The sequence below is a fragment of the Heloderma suspectum genome, chromosome 6 (genome assembly GCF_057233095.1).
Source record: "Heloderma suspectum isolate Gila_16-S chromosome 6, 16-S_ref, whole genome shotgun sequence".
In the NCBI taxonomy this organism is placed as follows: Eukaryota; Metazoa; Chordata; class Lepidosauria; order Squamata; family Helodermatidae; genus Heloderma; species Heloderma suspectum.
The window spans coordinates 83,920,382-83,937,881 of record NC_139463.1 but is presented as its reverse complement, the minus strand read 5'-3'; the positions used below and the strand labels follow the sequence as shown (position 1 = coordinate 83,937,881).

Genomic DNA, 17,500 nt, shown 5'->3' with positions numbered 1-17,500 from the left:
CTCCTCCTCAAGAAGAATTTGGGTTTGTGATATTCATTAATGCACCTTTTAGTAGGGATGTATGAAAGTCACTTACCTTTTCGAAGAGTGACATTCATGGTGGGGGGGAGGCGGTCTGTCCCTCCCCCTGAAATTCTCCGCGGCTGGCTCCGCTCCGCAGCAACTCTGCGGAGCCGCCGGCTGGGGCCGCCCGCAGCTGGACATCCGGCTGCTGGGCTGCACAGGGACACAAATGGCGGCTGCCATAGCCACCGCCATTTGCATCTAGGGATGTCAGAGAATTCCGCGACGGATCTCAGTGAAGCCAAATGCCAGTGTATTTGGCCTCCCGAAATCCATCGCAGAATGAAGCCCCCACCCCCCCAACCCACGAAAGGCACGCAGGACGAAGTCCCCACCGCCCCAAACCCACAAAAGACGTGAGAAACCGAGCACTCACCTGCTTCCGTCTGCGCTGCTTTGCAAATGGCGGCCGTCCTGCAGCCGCCATTCGATTCCTCCTCTTCATAGCCATGATAGGCTACGTAAATACTTAAGTAGCCTATCACGGCTAATGCAGGGATGCCATTTGCGTCCCTGCGGAGGCCATGATCAGCTACTTAAGTATTTACGTAATACTTAAGGGAGACTGGATCGCCTCCCCCCCCATCAAGGATTCCGGGGGGAGGGACGGAATGCCTCCCCCCCACTGTCGATTGCCTGGCATGTAGCCAGGTAGGTGCTTCATACATCCCTATTTGTATCCCTGAATTTTGCCGTGATAGGCCTATTACATAGGGATGGACGAAAGTCCCTTACCTGTTCTCGAAGCTTGCTTCACAGTGGGGGGGAGGTGCTTCGGTTCTCCCCCCAAAGTTCAGGCGAGGGGGGGGAGGTGCCCCGCCTCGCCCGGCCAAAATTCAGGCCAGGGGGGAGGCGCCCCATCCCTCGCCGGCGAAATTCAGGCCGGGTAGAAGCGCCCCGTCTACCTGGCCACGAAAAAAAAAGTAAAAAAACAACAACACACACACACACCTGTGATAGGCTACGTAACAATTTACATAGCCTATCACGGCTAGATTTCCAAAGTCAGCCATGATAGGCCATGTAAATCGTCACGTAGCCTATTACGGGTGACTTTGAAAAAAAAAAGCGCTTACGCAAATGGCGGCTCCCATGGGGACCGCCATTTGCGTTCCTTATTTTGACACGTCTAGTCTACGTAAAGATTTACGTAGACTACGGCGAAAATAAGGGCAACACAAATAGCATTCCCTTATTTTCGCCGTAGTCTACGTAAATCTTTATGTAGACTAGGCGTGCCAAAATAAGGAACGCAAATGGCGACACCCATGGGCTGCCGCCATTTGCGTACGTGCTTTTTTTTTCTTTCAAAGTCATCCGTGATAGGCTACGTGACGATTTACATAGCCTATCACGGCTGACTTTGGAAATCTAGCCATGATAGGCTACGTAAATCGTTACGTAGCCTATCACAGGTGTGTGTGGTTTTTTTTTACTTAACTTTTTTTTTTGCAATGGCGGCTGCGGCAGCTGGTCAGGAGACCGGCCGCCGCCCCCGCCCCCGCCGAACCGCCGCCGAACCACCGCCGAACCGCCGCCGGGACCCGCCACCGAGAGGGACATTCGGCCATGGTAAGTCCCATCCTGGGGTGGGGCGGGGGGCCGGCAGAGAATTTCCCCACCAATTTCGGGGGGGCGAATGCATTGGCATTCGGCCTCCCGAAGATTCAGGGAGAAATTCTCCACCATCCCTACTATTACATAGCCTATCACAGCAAAAAAAAAAAAAAAGAATGCAAATGGCGGCGGCCACGGCAGCCACCATTTGCGTTCTTGTTTTTCTCTGTGATATGCTATGTAAATATTTACGTAGACTATTACGCCCCCCCCAAAAAAGAACTCAAATGGCGGCGGCTATGGCGGCTGCCATTTGTGTTCCTTTTTTTTTGCCGGGATAGGCTACGTAAATATTTATGTAGCCTATCACAGCTAGGGATGTACAAATGTCACTTATTTCGCGGATCTGCTTTGTGGTGGGTGGGGAGGCGCCCCGTCCCTCCCCCCGGAATCCTGCCCGGACGTGGCTGCTCCGCGGGGATTCTGCAGAGCCGCCGCTCAGCTCCACTGGCAGCTGGACATCTGGATGCTGGGCAGCAGGGATGCAAATGGCGGCGGCCATAGCCCCCACCATTTGTGTCCCTGTACTTAACTGTGTTAGGTTACGTAAATATTTATGTGGCCTATCACGGCAAAGTTAAAAAAGATGCATACGCAAATGGTGGCGGCTACGGCGGCCGCCATTTGCGTTCGCTATTTTTTGCCATTCTAGCCTACGTAAATATTTACATAGGTTAGAACAGCTAAAAATAGCGAACACAAATGGCGGCTGCCGTAGCCGCCGCCATTTGTGTACGCTGCGCCCAGCCGTGGCCAGCCAGGAGACCAGCCGCCGCCACCGCCGCTGCTGCAACTGCTGCCCCTGCCGCCCCCTTCCACTGCTCCCGCCACCACACCTGCTCCCTCCCGCAGCTGCACCCGCTGCTGCCCCCACCGCCGCCGCCCCTGCCGCCCCCGCCGCTGCCGCCGCTGCCGCCGCCGGGTTGATGTTCAAACCCTCACTTTGATGCAGAGATTTAACATAGCTTCATGAAGGATGGGGAAAGCGATTATAGACAGGATAAGACTTGTCGGCCTCTACCCACAACATTACACTGTGTACACTACAGATCCCTTGCCTTCACACATCTGCCCACTATATACTTCAAAAATTGGGCCTGACAGATGATCAGCACAGTTGTCCTCTTCCTCCATAAGTTAACATGATATCGTTTCCATAATGCCTAGGCCTTACCAGGTGTGTGGCGCCTGCCTGCTCAGTAGTGTCTGAGGTCATGAAGAGCGAACCATACCCCTGCAGTACCTAATGTGAAGTGAAGCTGGGGGAGAGTATAGACAACAAGAAGAAAAGAAAATGAATAAAATTGGGGAGTAGAGGGTGGGGGGAGCCTGATTTGAATGGTACATTCTGCAGTAGGAATGGAACCCTCCATACCGTGTAGTAAGTCCCACTGAACTTAATGGGTCTGCTTCTTAATCAGCAAGTAGTGCATTTCACTATACATGAATTCAAAAATGCCACTGGCCTTTTGATGGAGGAATTGGAGGTCACTATGCTTTTAGCAGAGTAGAGGATACACCACACTCTTTATATACAACATTTATACTGCCATATGAATCTCTCCCCCCGCCTTTCTATCATTCTCTCTCTCTCTTTCTCTCTCTCTCTCTCTCTCACACACACACACACACACACACACACAGATGAATCAAGCCTATAAGCTTCAGTTTATGTATGTAATTCAGATAATGCATTCTTAGAAGAATCCTTCAGATTCAGCATTTTCCAGAGAGCAACTTTGATCTCTTTGTTTCTCAGACTATAGATCAATGGATTCATCATGGGTGGAACCACAGAATATATAACTGAAAATGCCAAACCTAGATCTGATGGGGAATTAGAGCTAGGTAGGAAATAGGCTAAGGTCCCAGTAAATACAAACGTGGAGACCACAATAAGGTGAGGAAGGCAAGTAGAGAAGGCCTTTTGCCTTCCCTGCACAGAGGGCATTCTCAACACTGTAGTGAAGATTTGCACATAAGTTGCTATAATGAAAATGAAGCAGCCTAGAACTATACTAATACTGAACACAAGAACACCAATTTCAACTAGATACAAGTCAGAGCAGGACAGCTTGAGTAACTGGGGGATTTCACAGAAGTACTGATCAACAACAATGGAGCAGAAGGAGATCACAAATGTGCTCCCAGTGTGTATTATTCCATAGAGAAAACCACTGATCCATGCACTGACAACCATTCGCGAACAGGCAATTTTGTTCATTAATGTCTCATACCGTAGTGGGTTACAAATGGCAACATAACGATCATGCGCCATCAATGTAAGAAGGGCAAAATCAGATGATACGAAGAAGAGCAGGAAGAAAACCTGTGCAACACATCCAGAATAAGAAATCAACCTGGTATTCAACAAGGAATTAATCATAGATTTAGGTATGGTTACAGAAATTGAACCAATGTCCAGCATGGCCAGGTTCATCAGGAAAAAGTACATGGGAGTGTGGAGATGATGGTCAAACACTATTGTAAAGATGATGAGAAGATTCCCAGTCACGGTTGCCATGTACAATGTCAGGAATACGAAGAAGTGGATAATTTGCAGGTCTCGAATCTCAGAGAACTCCAACAGCAGAAAGTGAGACATGGAACTTGTGTTAGCTATATTATCCATCATTATAAGTTACATGCTGCCTGAAGGAGGAAGAAAATACAGATATATTAAAATTCACCAAGATCTACTAAGTTCCTTGATTTCAATTCATATACTAATTTGAACTCAAGGAAATGGGTAAACTGGTCCTATTCAGAGACACTACATCAATGAATGAGAAAAGAAAAAGTTACTGAAGCACAATTAGCTCCCCTCTAAGGACTCACAGTGGACAAAGGGCTGTAGCTTCAGTTTCTGCCATTCTCTTTCCTCTCAAGTCTACATTGCTTTGTGGTATATGGAGCATGAAGAGTAGCCTAACACAGATGCCGGTGTGCAGTATTCATACACCACTGAATCTTTCACCTACATTAACACAGAGATGGATTATACGTTTTTGCATCCTTCCAAAAAGCAACAAACACCTGGTTAGGGAATCTATTGGTCAATGTACCTTAGGAATTCTAGTAAAACTAAAAAATAAAACAAGCCCTGCAACAAGCTTGAAGTCATGCCACACCTACTTTAAGGGGCTGGATAGGAGAAGAGGGGTTGCTGAACAATGAACTGGAGGTGCACCTCCCCAAAGTCTTATTTATTTATATATTTTTATTTACAATATTTATATACCTTTCCATATCTAGAACAGATTTTGGAGTGGTGAACTCAAGAAATAAAACAATAAAATAATAAAAAAAGATTAAAATACCACATTACAATATACTTGTTTAAAAAACACAATGCCAATAAAAACTGTAACTGGTCAATTAAGGAATGCCTCCTGCTGTTTTCAGTAGGCACTGGAAAGAACACAGTGGTGGTTCCAGCCTGACCTATAGGGGCAGGGAATTCCAAAGAAAGGGGGCCACCACACTGAAGGCTCTTCTTCTGGTGGACTCCAATCGGGCCATAGGTCCATGTGGGACCACCAGGAGCAAGCCCTCTGATGACTTCACTGACAGTGCAGCTTGGTAAGGGAGAAGGCACTCTCTCAAGTATCCTGGTACCAAGTTGTTTAGGGCTTTGTACACTAGTACTAAAAACTTAAACCTGGCCCAGGAGCGAATAGGCAGCCAGTGCAGTTCCTTCTACAAAGGAGTTACATGATGGAAAGGGACAGCTGCTGTCAACAGCCAAGCTGCTGTGTTCTGCACTAGCTCCAGCTTCCAGAGCAGACTTAAGGGCAGCCCCACATAGAACACATTGCAGTAATCCAGCCTTGAGGTTACTAGCACCTGTACCACTGTGGCCAAGCTATCCCTGTCTAGGAGAGGCCATACTTGGAGAACCAACTGAAGCTGGTAAAGGGCACTCTGAGCTTCCATGGCCACTTGGGCTTCTAGCAACAACGATGGGTCTAGAAGTACTCCCAAACTATGGACCTGATCTTTCAGAGGGAGTGCAACCCCATCCAGAACAGGCAATGTGCCTGTCTCCAGGACTCTGGAATCACTCACCCACAGAGCTTCCATCTTGCCAAGATTCAGTTTTAGTTTATTGGCCTTCATCCAACCCATTACTGAGTTCAGGCACAGGTCCAGTACTTGCACAGCCTCTCCTGATTCACATGTCACAGGAAGATAGAGCTGCATGTCATCAGTGTACTGATGGCAATTGACAATCCCATAATGACTGCTCCCAGCAGCTTTCTATAGATGTTAAATAGCATTAGAGACAATATGATACCCCGCAGAACCCCATAGCTCAACTGCCAAGGGCTCAATGAATGGTCACCCAATGTTACTCTCTGAAATTGACCCCACAGGTAGGACCAGAACCACTATAACACAGTGCCTCTGATACCCATCCCACAGAGTCAATCCAGGAGGATACCATGGTCAATGATATCAAAAGCCAATAAGAGATCAAGCAGAATTAACAGGGTTGCACTCCCCCTGTCCCTCTCTCAATAAAGGTCCTCCGTCAGGGTGACCAAGGCTGATTCAGTCCTGTAACCAGGCTGAAACCCAGATTGAAATGGGTCTAGATAATCTATATCCTCCAAGAGTGCCTGCAGCTGTACCACAACTATCCTTTCCAGAACCTTCCTTTTAAAGGAGCTATTTGCAACTGGTTGGCAGTTGTCTAGTACCATTGGGTCCAGAGTGGGCTTCTTCAGGAGTGGTCACAGTACTGCCTCCTGATGGACAGCAGGGACTGCCCCTTCCCAAAGGGAAGCAGTCACCACACTAGTCATACCCACTTGGCTAGCTTTATTAGCCAGGAAAGGCAAGGATCAAAAGGGCATGTGGTTGGACGCATTGCTGCAAGAACCTTGTCCACGTCATCTTGAACTTTTGCATGGGAGTCTTCCTCAACCTGGTGCCCTCTGGATGTTTTGTACTATAACTCCTATCAGACCCAGCCAGCATGGACAATGGCATGGGATGATGGGAGATGTAGTCCAAAATATCTGGAAGGCACCCTGTTGAGGAGGGCTGATGTATGAAACTGGAAGGGACAGAAGACTGCCTATTTCTGATTTTAAAGAACAACAAACAAGAGACAAACTCATACCCACATTTTGGATATGAGCTGCCCAATTGTTATGAACCATCCAGAGAGCTTCAGCTATTGGGTGGTATAGAAATGAAATAAAATAAATATTTGTCTTGGTTGTTTCATGCAATATATTCAACAAGACACTTCTTTTTTTAAAAAAATGAAGGTGCTGATAGTGGGAGATGCTTGGTATTGATGCTCATGTTTCCTATATAAATTTATTAATATATCCTTAAATTTTAGAATTATGGAGTTCATCCTGCAACCATACTCTGTCTGGCAGATAGATAATGAGTATGGAATGTCTGTCAGATTACTCCAGAGTCTTGGATCCTAAGATCAGTTAACCTAAATAAGTTCATGGAAGGAAAGTTTTTTGCCCCCTTCTCCCTCCTGTAGCCACCTGTGCTTATTTTAGGATACAAGCCAGGAGGTTTAACTAGAACCACACAAGCATTACAAACATAGTTTTCAACAGATTATAAGTGTCATAAGAGTTCACACGTGCGCGCGTGCACACACACATTTTTTTTTAAAATCTTCTTTGAAAATCTTTAACAACAGCACCACACATATTGAATCAATCATAGGATTCCAAGATGCCTGGATGTTTCAACGTTACTGGATTAAATCCAAGGTTGTGCTATTGGAGGTTCACCAGCACAGCAAGACTTGCTCCCTCTGGCCTCTGTTTTGCAGCCCTCTGCACCTGAAAATCTGCTTTGGAGGGTTTCCCAGCCCTCCATGGCAGGCTTTGAGATTAATTTCATGGAGAAAACTCAGCATGATGAACTTAAATATCTCCCCATCGAAAGAAATAAGTAATGAAATGCTTAACACGGCTGAACTGTGGCCACAGTTGCAAGTGTATGCAGCTCCAAATGGCAGGGCTTCTTTTTGTAAAACATGAAGCCGCCCACACAAAACTATCATGGTAATTCCTACACTTCCAAGTATATAAAGAACTTACTGTTTTTATAGATGTTGGAATCTCCAGCTGCACTTTCTTCTGCAGCTATTTTCAAGCATTGTGTGTCTATCCAGCTATCCAGGAAAATTTGTACTATGTTTCTTCTAGTCTTTTTGTTTTGACACTTGTAGAGGTCTGCTTATATTGGCAATAAGAAATGGTCACCAGGGGGCATAGCTTTGTTAATCACTTTTTGTGTTTCTGGAGTTTTGGTCTCAGGAGCTCTAAGTCATTCATTCGTCATCCGATGAACACAGAGAAAAGTTAACTTTCTGCTCTGCACTTCTGCTGATATTATTACCCAGAGACTGGCTCTGACTGACAGAACACTTCTGAGAGCTCAGTCCTTTTCAATCACTCCTTACTTCTTTCTCAGAATGTCTCTGTTTTTTCACAGTGTAATATCTGTGAAATCCATCCTAAATTAATCCATCCTAAAAAACTTGCTGTACCAACTTATAAGATGATCGGAAGCAGCTCTGGGAACAAACCTTTGCAATTGTTTTAAAATCTGGGTGCCAAATTGCTCTTGGCTCAGGCTCCGGCACTTAAAAAAAAATACTCACTACCCTTGAAGCCTTGAGGGATTCTAATTCAGGAGGCATACCACTACTATGCATGTTCCTATGGGTCTTTCTTGGGATTGGACAATACAATAGGAAAGCTATAATTTCAGTGGCAACTGCAGTGAAAACAACTGCATCATATCAGTAGGATATTTCCATTTAAGAACAAAATATTTAGAGCATGTCTGAGAGGGTTCAGCATGTCTTTTGCAAAAGTGTTTGTGGGATGAGAAGGGCCTTAGGATGTACATACCTAGAACCATAGCTTAGATACAAGGCTCCTTCTATTATGATGGGAGGTTAAGGGCTGGCTGCTCAAGAGACTCCAAAGGTGTCTTACACAAGCACAATCAAGTCTGTCTGTCTCTCTTTCTCTCTTAGTATTTATGTCATATGTGAACATGCAATGAATACACATCTGTATCTGTACAGTGGTGAGAAAAAATTACCCTAATGATAATTACAGCAACACCATAGTTTTACCGTGATAGCCTTTGTGAATCAAAACCAGTCCTTTTCTAAATATACAAGAGGGTGTGTATTAACAAAGTCCATGTCTTCTGAAAGACAACAATTTTTACATTAGGCAAACAATGAGTACTTAAAAGTCAGGGTATGTGTAAAAGTAAGTGAACCCCTGGTTGCATCAGCTCAATTAAAGTAAATAATTAGAATAAGGTGTTTAAATAATTAGGTAGATCTTCAGATGAGAGTTTGGGAGGCCCCATCCTATAAAAGGATCAGAAACTTTGTGGGTTTGGCCTACATCATACAGTTCTGTGGAAACATGTCATGATCATGCCATGATCAAAATACATCTCTGATGACCTCAGAAAAGAAGTTATGGCTGCTCATCAGTCTAGAAAGGGTTACAAAACAATTTCTAAGGATTTGGGGCTCCACCAATCCACTCTCAGACAGATTGTCTGCAAATGGAGAAGGTTCAAGACCACAGTCACACTGCCCAGGAGTGGTCATCCTACCAAAATCTCTTCAAGAACAAACAGGTGCATCATCCAGGAAGACCAAAAGAACCCCAGAATAACTGCTAAGGATCTGCAGGCCATTCTTGCCTTGGGTAATGTGACTGTTCATGATCAGGAATGATCAGGAAAAAGAGTGAACAAGAATGGTATTCATGGGGGGATAGCCAGGAGGAAACCAAAGCTCTTGAAAAAGAACTTCGTTGTTCATCTGAAGTTTGCTAAGACCACATAAATGATCTCCAAGACCTCTGGAACAATGTTCTGTGGACAGGCAAGTCAAAGGTAGAACATTTGGGCCTCAATGAGAAATGTTATGTTTGGCAAAAAACAAACACTGAATTTGAACAGAAGAACCATCCCAACTGCCATGCATGGTGGTGGGAATATGATGGTTTGGGCCTGCTTTAATTGACACAACCATGAATTCTGCAGTGTATCAGACGATTCTAGAGGAGAATGTCAGGCCATCCATCTGTGAGTTGAAGCTGATCCAAAAGTGGGTCATGCAACAAGATAATGATCCTGAACATACAGTAGTTCTAGAAAAGAATGGCTGAGGAGAAGTAATTCTGTGTTTTAGAATGGCCTTGGCAAAGTCCAGGCCTAAACCCCATCCGAATGTTGTGGCAGGACCTGAAGCAAGCTGTTCATGCAAGGAAGCCCTCAAATGTCACTAGGTGAAGCAGTTCTATAAGGAGGAATGGGCCCAAATTCCTCAAAACTGATGTGAGAGACTGACCAACAGTTACAGGAAACACTTAATTGAAGTCATTGCTGCTCAAGGGGGTGCCACCAGGTACTGAATCTAAAAGTTCGGAGACTTTTTCACACATGATTATTGAATGCTGAATCAGTTATGGATAAATACATGGTGAAAAAGAATCATGTTTGTGTGTCATTTATTTGATCAGGTTATCTATTGTTCTATATCTAGGATTATGGTGTTTTATTAAGATCTAATAACATTTTACGTTGGAAATATGTGACAATCCTAAGGGGTTCACAAACTTTTTGTTACCACTATAGCAAAGATGGAAAGGTTTATTTAACTCTCCTTGTCCCCATCCATTGCTAAGTAAAACATAGCACAAACTCATCCTTCACAAGTGCCTGCCATTAAGAACTGTTAGGCTGGCACATACAAAAGACAGGGCCTTCTCAGCCATGGCCCCAATTCTGTGGAACTCTTTTCCTATTGATATATGCCTACCACATTCTGTGCAGGTGTTTAGGTCAGCAGGTAAAGCCTTTCTGTCCTATGCTGCTTTCAGCTGAATTTGTAATCAACTAGTATGTTTACAGCAGCTTTGCAAATTATTTTGTATGCTTGCTTCTGTGGCTATTTTGTCTTCTATCTGACCATGCTTGTGTTTGTAAGAGTGCAGACCCCCCCGAAGCACCAAAGAAATACTTTACAAACATGATAAATAAATGACACATAAATATACATATGATCACATCAAGAATGCATTTATTTTATTTTGCTGTGTTTGATTATTGTGCAGAAAACAAGCGAGATCTGAAAGCTCTGGCCAAATGTATGCTCTACTTCCCAACTTATTTTTTTTTAGAAATTCACCATGTGAAATTGGAATGTAAGAGAAGTGAGACACAAGGCTGAAGAAGCCAAGAGAACAAAAAAGGAATTGTATGGAGAAACTCCTCCCATCCCTATTAGGGTGACCACTTCTGCATTATACATCTCACCATAGTGGGGGAGATTTTGATTAGGTGACTTGCTCAGTCCAGGAGCTAACTGTTGATGGGCCACTTCAGTGCCTCTAATCTCCCTTCTTTTATCTTTAAACTGGACTTGGACTGGACAGCCCTTCAAATAGAGGATGCCTTCCAATAGAGGACTGTGCTCTTTAAAGTAGGACAGATGGCCACCCTAATCCCTACCCCTGTTGACTACATCCTACCCCTGTTTTTGCAGCTCCAGACTCTGAGCATAATCCCAGGAGCTTCTTTAAGTCCCATGAGTCACAATATAAGACTAGTAGGGTTGTTCCCCATCTTGGTAAGGACACATCTTACGGAGGCCTGAAATAGATGCCAACTGAGCATGCTTGAGCAAGAACTCAGCCATCACTTCAGGATTAAGGACATGGAATTCATTGCTTTCAATATGCCATCACTGACAGAAAGTTCTTTCCCCTTTTTCATGAGAAACGATCTGTGTTGTCTTGATGGTGCTGGGTTAATGTGACCCAAGCATGACAGGGAGCTAGATATGGGAAAGGCAACTGAATATGTAAATGTAGACAAGAACACAGCAGCAATGGACAGCAGGCATGTTACCTGCCAAACAAATTGTGAATGGTTCACCTGAGGAGCTGGAGGAATGGAAGGAGGCTGACATTGTGCACAGTAAGAATTTCATGTCTGCATAACAAAATATGCCTCTAATGTTTCTTAATACTATCAAAGCACACAGAGAAGCCCTATTAATGTATTCTCTCCTTCCCTCCCTCATGCAATTAATTCTACATGAGGAGGAGGGTAGTGGGGACATCCATACTAGCTCTGCCCCATCCAGCATCGTTCCCATCATCCTCTACCATTTGGAGGGTGACCGTCTGTTCTATTCGTGTAGCCTCCCCCATATGTTTTAGGCCCCATTCAAGCATTCAATTATACGTAGGGATGTCCGTCACTGGGAAATCCGGTTCCCTTTCGGCTTGATAGAGTTCCGCAGCATGTATGACTCCATTTGCATCTGCAAGTCAAGCTGCGGGCTTTTCCCTGAACTCTGTGTACGTTTTTGTGTATTTGGGGGGAGGGGGAGTTTCTGAATTTGTGCGAATTTCTGAGCAATGTACATAATTTGCACAAATTTGCTGTCATTTGCTCAAATTCAGCCATAAATTGCACAAATTGCTCAGAAATTTGTGCTAATTGCAGAACCTTCTCCCCCATCCCCAAATGCACACAATTCCTGGAAAATCTGTGAACTGCCCGATTTGCTGCAGAATGAGTCAGGCGCCACAGTGGGTACCAAAACATAGTCCAGGGGGACAATTTGTCAAATTCCACCCCCCAAAACTGGATTTCTCTGACATCCCTACATATAAGTGTGAGGGTTTAAACAGGGTACATCCTCATGCGCACTAGCCACTATTTCCCTGGCCTTGTTGTGTTGAGTGGTAAGGTCTGAAGAGGTGATCTACCCATGTCCCCTTGAATGCAACTGATCAGGGACCCTGCTATGCTAAAGGAGGCAGAACTAGCATGCTCATCCCCACACACACTCCCAGTCCTTGCATGATAATAATTGTATGTTCAGAGAATGGATGAATAGGACTAGAATGACACTTACAGAAGAAAACTGGAGATCCTATTCATAGAAGACTGTCTGAAACCCAGCAGCTTTGACAGGGCATTTTTAATCTCCTTGTTTCTCATGCTGTAGATTACTGGATTCAGCATAGGGGGGAGCATGGAATATATCATGGTAAATGCCATATCCAGATATGATGGGGTGTCAGAGGTTGGTCGCAAGTAGGCAAAGCTTCCAGTAAATAAAAATGTGGAGAAGACAAGGAGGTGGGGAAGACAAGTTGAGAAGGCCTTTTGCCTTCCCTGCACAGAAGGGATTCTCAGCACTGCAGTGAAAATATGTACATAAGTTACAATGATGAAGATAAACCAGCCTAATCCAAAGCTAACACTCAACACAACAACTCCAATTTCAATTAGGTATAAGTCAGAGCAGGCAAGTTTAAGTAACTGCGGGATTTCACAGAAGAACTGATTGACAACATTGGAGCAGAAAGGAGTTGCAAATGTCCCACTGGTGTGTAACACTCCATAGAGAAGACCAGCCATCCATACAGTAGCAAACATTTGGATGCAGGCTTGCCTGTTCATCACCAACTCATAATGTAATGGTTTGCAAATGGCAACATACCGATCATATGCCATGACTGTGAGGAGGAAGAAATCAGATGATAAAAAGAAGAAAAACAAAAGGACTTGAGCAACACATCCAGAATAAGAAATATGTCTTGTACTCATGAGGGAATTGATCATGGATTTAGGGATAATGACTGAGACAGAGCCAATGTCCTGCATGGCCAGGTTCATCAGAAAGAAGTACATAGGTGTATGAAGGTGGTGGTCAAAACCTATTGCAGAGATGATTAGAAGATTCCCAGTTACAACTGACATATACAACACCAGGAACACAATGAAATGTAGAATCTGCAGTTCCCGGACCTCTGAGAATTCCAGAAGCAGAAATACAGACACTGAGGTGTTGTTGAACATTTTGCACTCAGTGGACTGTTTTACAGTGCCTGCAGAAGGAAACACAAGGACAACTAAACAAATATGGACTGATTTTTTTCTTCTTCTTTTTCTCTCTCTCTTTTTTTTTTAAGTCAGAGCAATTGAAGGTCATGATAATAGTTCCAGATTAGCTGAAAACTCTGTTCACAAATTTTCTCATGAACACACCAACACACACAACACCAAGTCCAGAATTCCACAAATACTCCCCTGTACTGTTCCTTTCGTGGTGATAACCACTAAGGTGGGGTGAAACTAGGAATTGAGTAATCCTATTCTCAATTACGTGGGATCGAGACCCATTGATCTCAATGGGACTTACTTCTGAGTAGGCATGCATAGGATTGCACTCTAAGTAGAACTCTGATGCTTTTTACAACATTCTTAAAATCAGTCTATTAAATCAGAATAAAATTATCTGAAGACAACATTGAAAGGTGCAAAATGACAGGAAAAGGTTCCAGGAGCTTCCTGGCATAGGGAAAGCACCCATCTCCCTTGCAGAAAATCTACAGTAGTTCGATACAGACCAATACATCATCACGCTAAATTCAAAAACAATAATACAAAAAAAGTTTCTTTTCTCTTTTCTTTTCTTTTGCTAGATTAGTATATATTTCCCTCTTTGAAGGTGGTGACTCAGAAAAGAAAATAACTTCTGGTTAGCAAAGGTACCAGGATTAATTTTATAATTGCTATATTCTGCTTTAAATTAAACCAAAGCACCTAAAGATCTCCCAGGATCTAGGCAAAGAGTTCAAGTACACTAAAAAGCTCATGGCTTCACTGTCATAAAGAGGACCAAAAGAAACAAAACAAGATGTTAGTGACTGCACTTCTCCAGATATGTGTACAAACGTGCCTAATTCCTGAGGCATACATTTGTTAAAGGATATTTTAAACTTTGTCAATAGTGTGTCTTTGGCAAGGCTGAACCCAATAATCAACACATACACAGTCTTCTTCAAACAATGAGGAATGTATTAAACACAAGAATGACTTCAAAATGTACAGTCAGTTGGGGGAGGTTAACTTGGTAGAGCATTTATGAATCAAATAAAAGCAAAATGTATGCATAAACATGAGAGGAACCCTCTACAGGTGAAGAGAGGACAGGACTGTGGGGAAATTAGCTTTGTTCTCTTGGTGGTTGAATCTGAGAGTTTTTGAGCTTATACTAGGCTGCAGACATGCATAAACAGTGTGTTCTACAGTAGGGTGGGCTTACGAGTGTGAGAGGGCAATGAGGTGGGGTTTAAGTACATTAGGGTCCCTAAAATTCTTGAAAAGGAAAAAAAAGAGAGAAAGGTTTGGAGTGAGCTTGAGGGAGTGGGGAAGAAAGAAAGGGGTTGAGGGACATTTGTCCTACCAAGAGGTTTCAATAACAAAAGGGGATGGGAGAAGGAGGTTACCTAGAGCTCAGAACTCATTCATGCCAATTAATAGCACTGCTTCACTTCTGCCTCTGAAATTACCATCATCAGCTTGACCAAATCTTCTGGAGGATTTGGACAAGTGAGTTGGGGCATAAAGAGGAAACAAGAGGGACCAAACAGTGGTCTCAGCTGCAATCCGTTCCACTAGTTGATCAGGGTAGGATGCACCAAGTGGCTAGAGCTCTCACCAAATCTAGTTCCAAAAATACATCTAACTCAGCATGCGTGTGCATGCATGCATGCACACAAGCCATTAAAAGGGGGGTGTAGGGTAGAAGGCCACAATCTGTAGAAGAACCTCCGGAAAATAGAATAGGAATTCAAAGATACCTTTCTTGGCCAGTGTGACCCATTCCTGATGAGGGCCTGTTGAAACTCCTAAGTCTCCATGACTGATGGAGACAAAAATGTGCATATTTAAAAAGGGGCTTTTGCAGACTTTTTGCCTATGGCAAGGTGAGGATCTGAGTGACCAGTCTAAGATTAACAGGGCAGAAAGAAAGAAAGAAAGAAAGAAAGAAAGAAAGAAAGAAAGAAAGAAAGAAAGACTCTGATAAATACTGTGGTTAGGGGTTTGCTTTGTCTCCTGTACTGAAGGTCAGTCTTTGAATCACTGAGAGTTATATTTGAACTGGAAACAATATACAAATGCTGTTAGTGTTTTTTTTCTTTCCCCATTCCCACTTTGGTTGGGGAACTAAGAAAAGCAGAAGAACCCCAGCAACTTCTGTGGTCAAGAGATTTTTGGACAGTTCATGAGTGGTTTGGAAGAGGCACATCTTGAGCCGGGGGGGGGGGGGGGAATCAGCTGCCCTCCATGAGTAAGACATGTTGGCTTCACATAGGGATTTTTGGATTTAAGTTGGTTTTGATGAAGTACTGAAACAGATATAATCCGGAGACCTTGTCAACAAATAATAACAACTGTTCTACCAGCTACAACAATTGTAATTAAACACACTATATTGATATTGTACTATCATAATTATACCCATGTCATAACTACATGGTTCCTTTGTTTATCTTGTGTTTTCAGAGCCTTCTTCTTTGGGTTCTCATGCTATCAGAATTGGTCCAGAGGCACTCTGGGAGCAGAGCAGGATTTGGAGGCGCGAGAGACCTACACACATTAATCTGATCTTAGTAGTGCTTTTGCATGTAGTGAGCAGGTGATATAAATGACAGCAAAAGCTTTCTGTGAGGAAGCTTTATTTTGGTAGGAATTATACCACCGACGCACCATATAAAGAAGAGATCCTGAGCACATCCTCTGTTTATCACTAGTTTTGCCTAAAAAAAATAACTCACCATTTCTGTGCATGAATTTCTTTTCAGTCCAGATGCAATGTCTTCTCTACCACTATAGAGTACTGTGCATGTTACAGTCATCTGTGCAGTTTAATTTGTATGGTATCTTTTCTTTTCTTTTTGAGACAATTGGGGGGGGGGAGTTTCTCCACTGGTAAGAAGTAGCTGTCATCATGAAGCAGTGCTAATTTATACATGTTTTGAGCTGCAGGGAAATTATTCCCAGGAGTCTAACATAGGCAATGTAGCAGTAGGGGGCAGGGAAGAGAGGATAATTAACTGTTTTCTCATGTTGGAATCTTCTTTCACCAGCCACATTAGAAAACTGAGTATCTGTCCAGCCACCAATGAAAGGGTATAATAAAAGCTCTTGTACCCTTTTACGTTGAGATAGTCAAAAGGTCTGTCTACACTGACAGTAAGAAGCTATCATCATTGGATGGAGGTTTATTAATACTTTACAGAGGGACTGAAGGACATGTGGCCAATACTAGCTGAGCATCTCATGCAGCTTTTGGTACAGCTTCAGGCCAAGGGAGTAGCAATAGGACTATGTCAGAGCCAAAGAGAGTATCACTAGAGAGCCAGTGTGGTGTAGTGGTGAGAGTGTTGGACTGGGAGCCAGGAGATCTGGGTTCTAGTCCCCACTCAGCTCACTGGGTGGCCTTGGGCCTGCAACAGACTCTCAGCCCAACCTACCTCACAGGGTTGTTGTTGTGAGGATAAAATGGAGAGGAGGAGGATAATGTAAGCTGCCTTGGGTTCCTTGCAAGAGGAAAAAAGGTGGGATATAAATGCAATAAATAAATAAATAAATGTCAGGTTATTTGCAGAGGCTTTCAAGGCAAAAAAACAAAAACAAAAAAAAACAGTGTGGGCAGGGATTTTAGGGTCAGTCAATACAACACATGGTAGGTCCTTGTTAACATTCAAAATCCATTCTTCCCCCTTTCCCCAAGCTGTGCAGTTCAAAGTAGGGACAGATTTCTTTAAGGCTGCTGAAGTCATGGCCTTCTGTGGAGCACTTACGGACCATCCACTGGTCCCTATCTCAAAGGGTACACTGGTCGTGATCCTTGTTGGAGCAGCAATGGCCAGGGATCACACCAAAAACAGTTCACTAAGGTTAATTTGTCCTTAGAGTAGGGATG

General features: G+C 43.8%; 2 protein-coding genes across 2 annotated transcripts; both read right to left on the bottom strand.

The window, feature by feature from the left end:
- Positions 1-3,349: 3,349 nt before the first annotated feature.
- On the bottom strand, positions 3,350-4,312 carry LOC146341597 (olfactory receptor 14A16-like). The gene has a single exon (XM_084807563.1). The coding sequence runs from the start codon at positions 4,310-4,312 to the stop codon at positions 3,350-3,352; it is 963 nt and encodes a 320-aa protein (XP_084663689.1).
- An 8,318-nt stretch (positions 4,313-12,630) lies between these two features.
- On the bottom strand, positions 12,631-13,584 carry LOC146341596 (olfactory receptor 14A16-like). The gene has a single exon (XM_084807562.1). It carries the CDS (start codon positions 13,582-13,584, stop codon positions 12,631-12,633), a length of 954 nt encoding a protein of 317 aa, XP_084663688.1.
- Between the last annotated feature and the right edge of the window lie 3,916 nt (positions 13,585-17,500).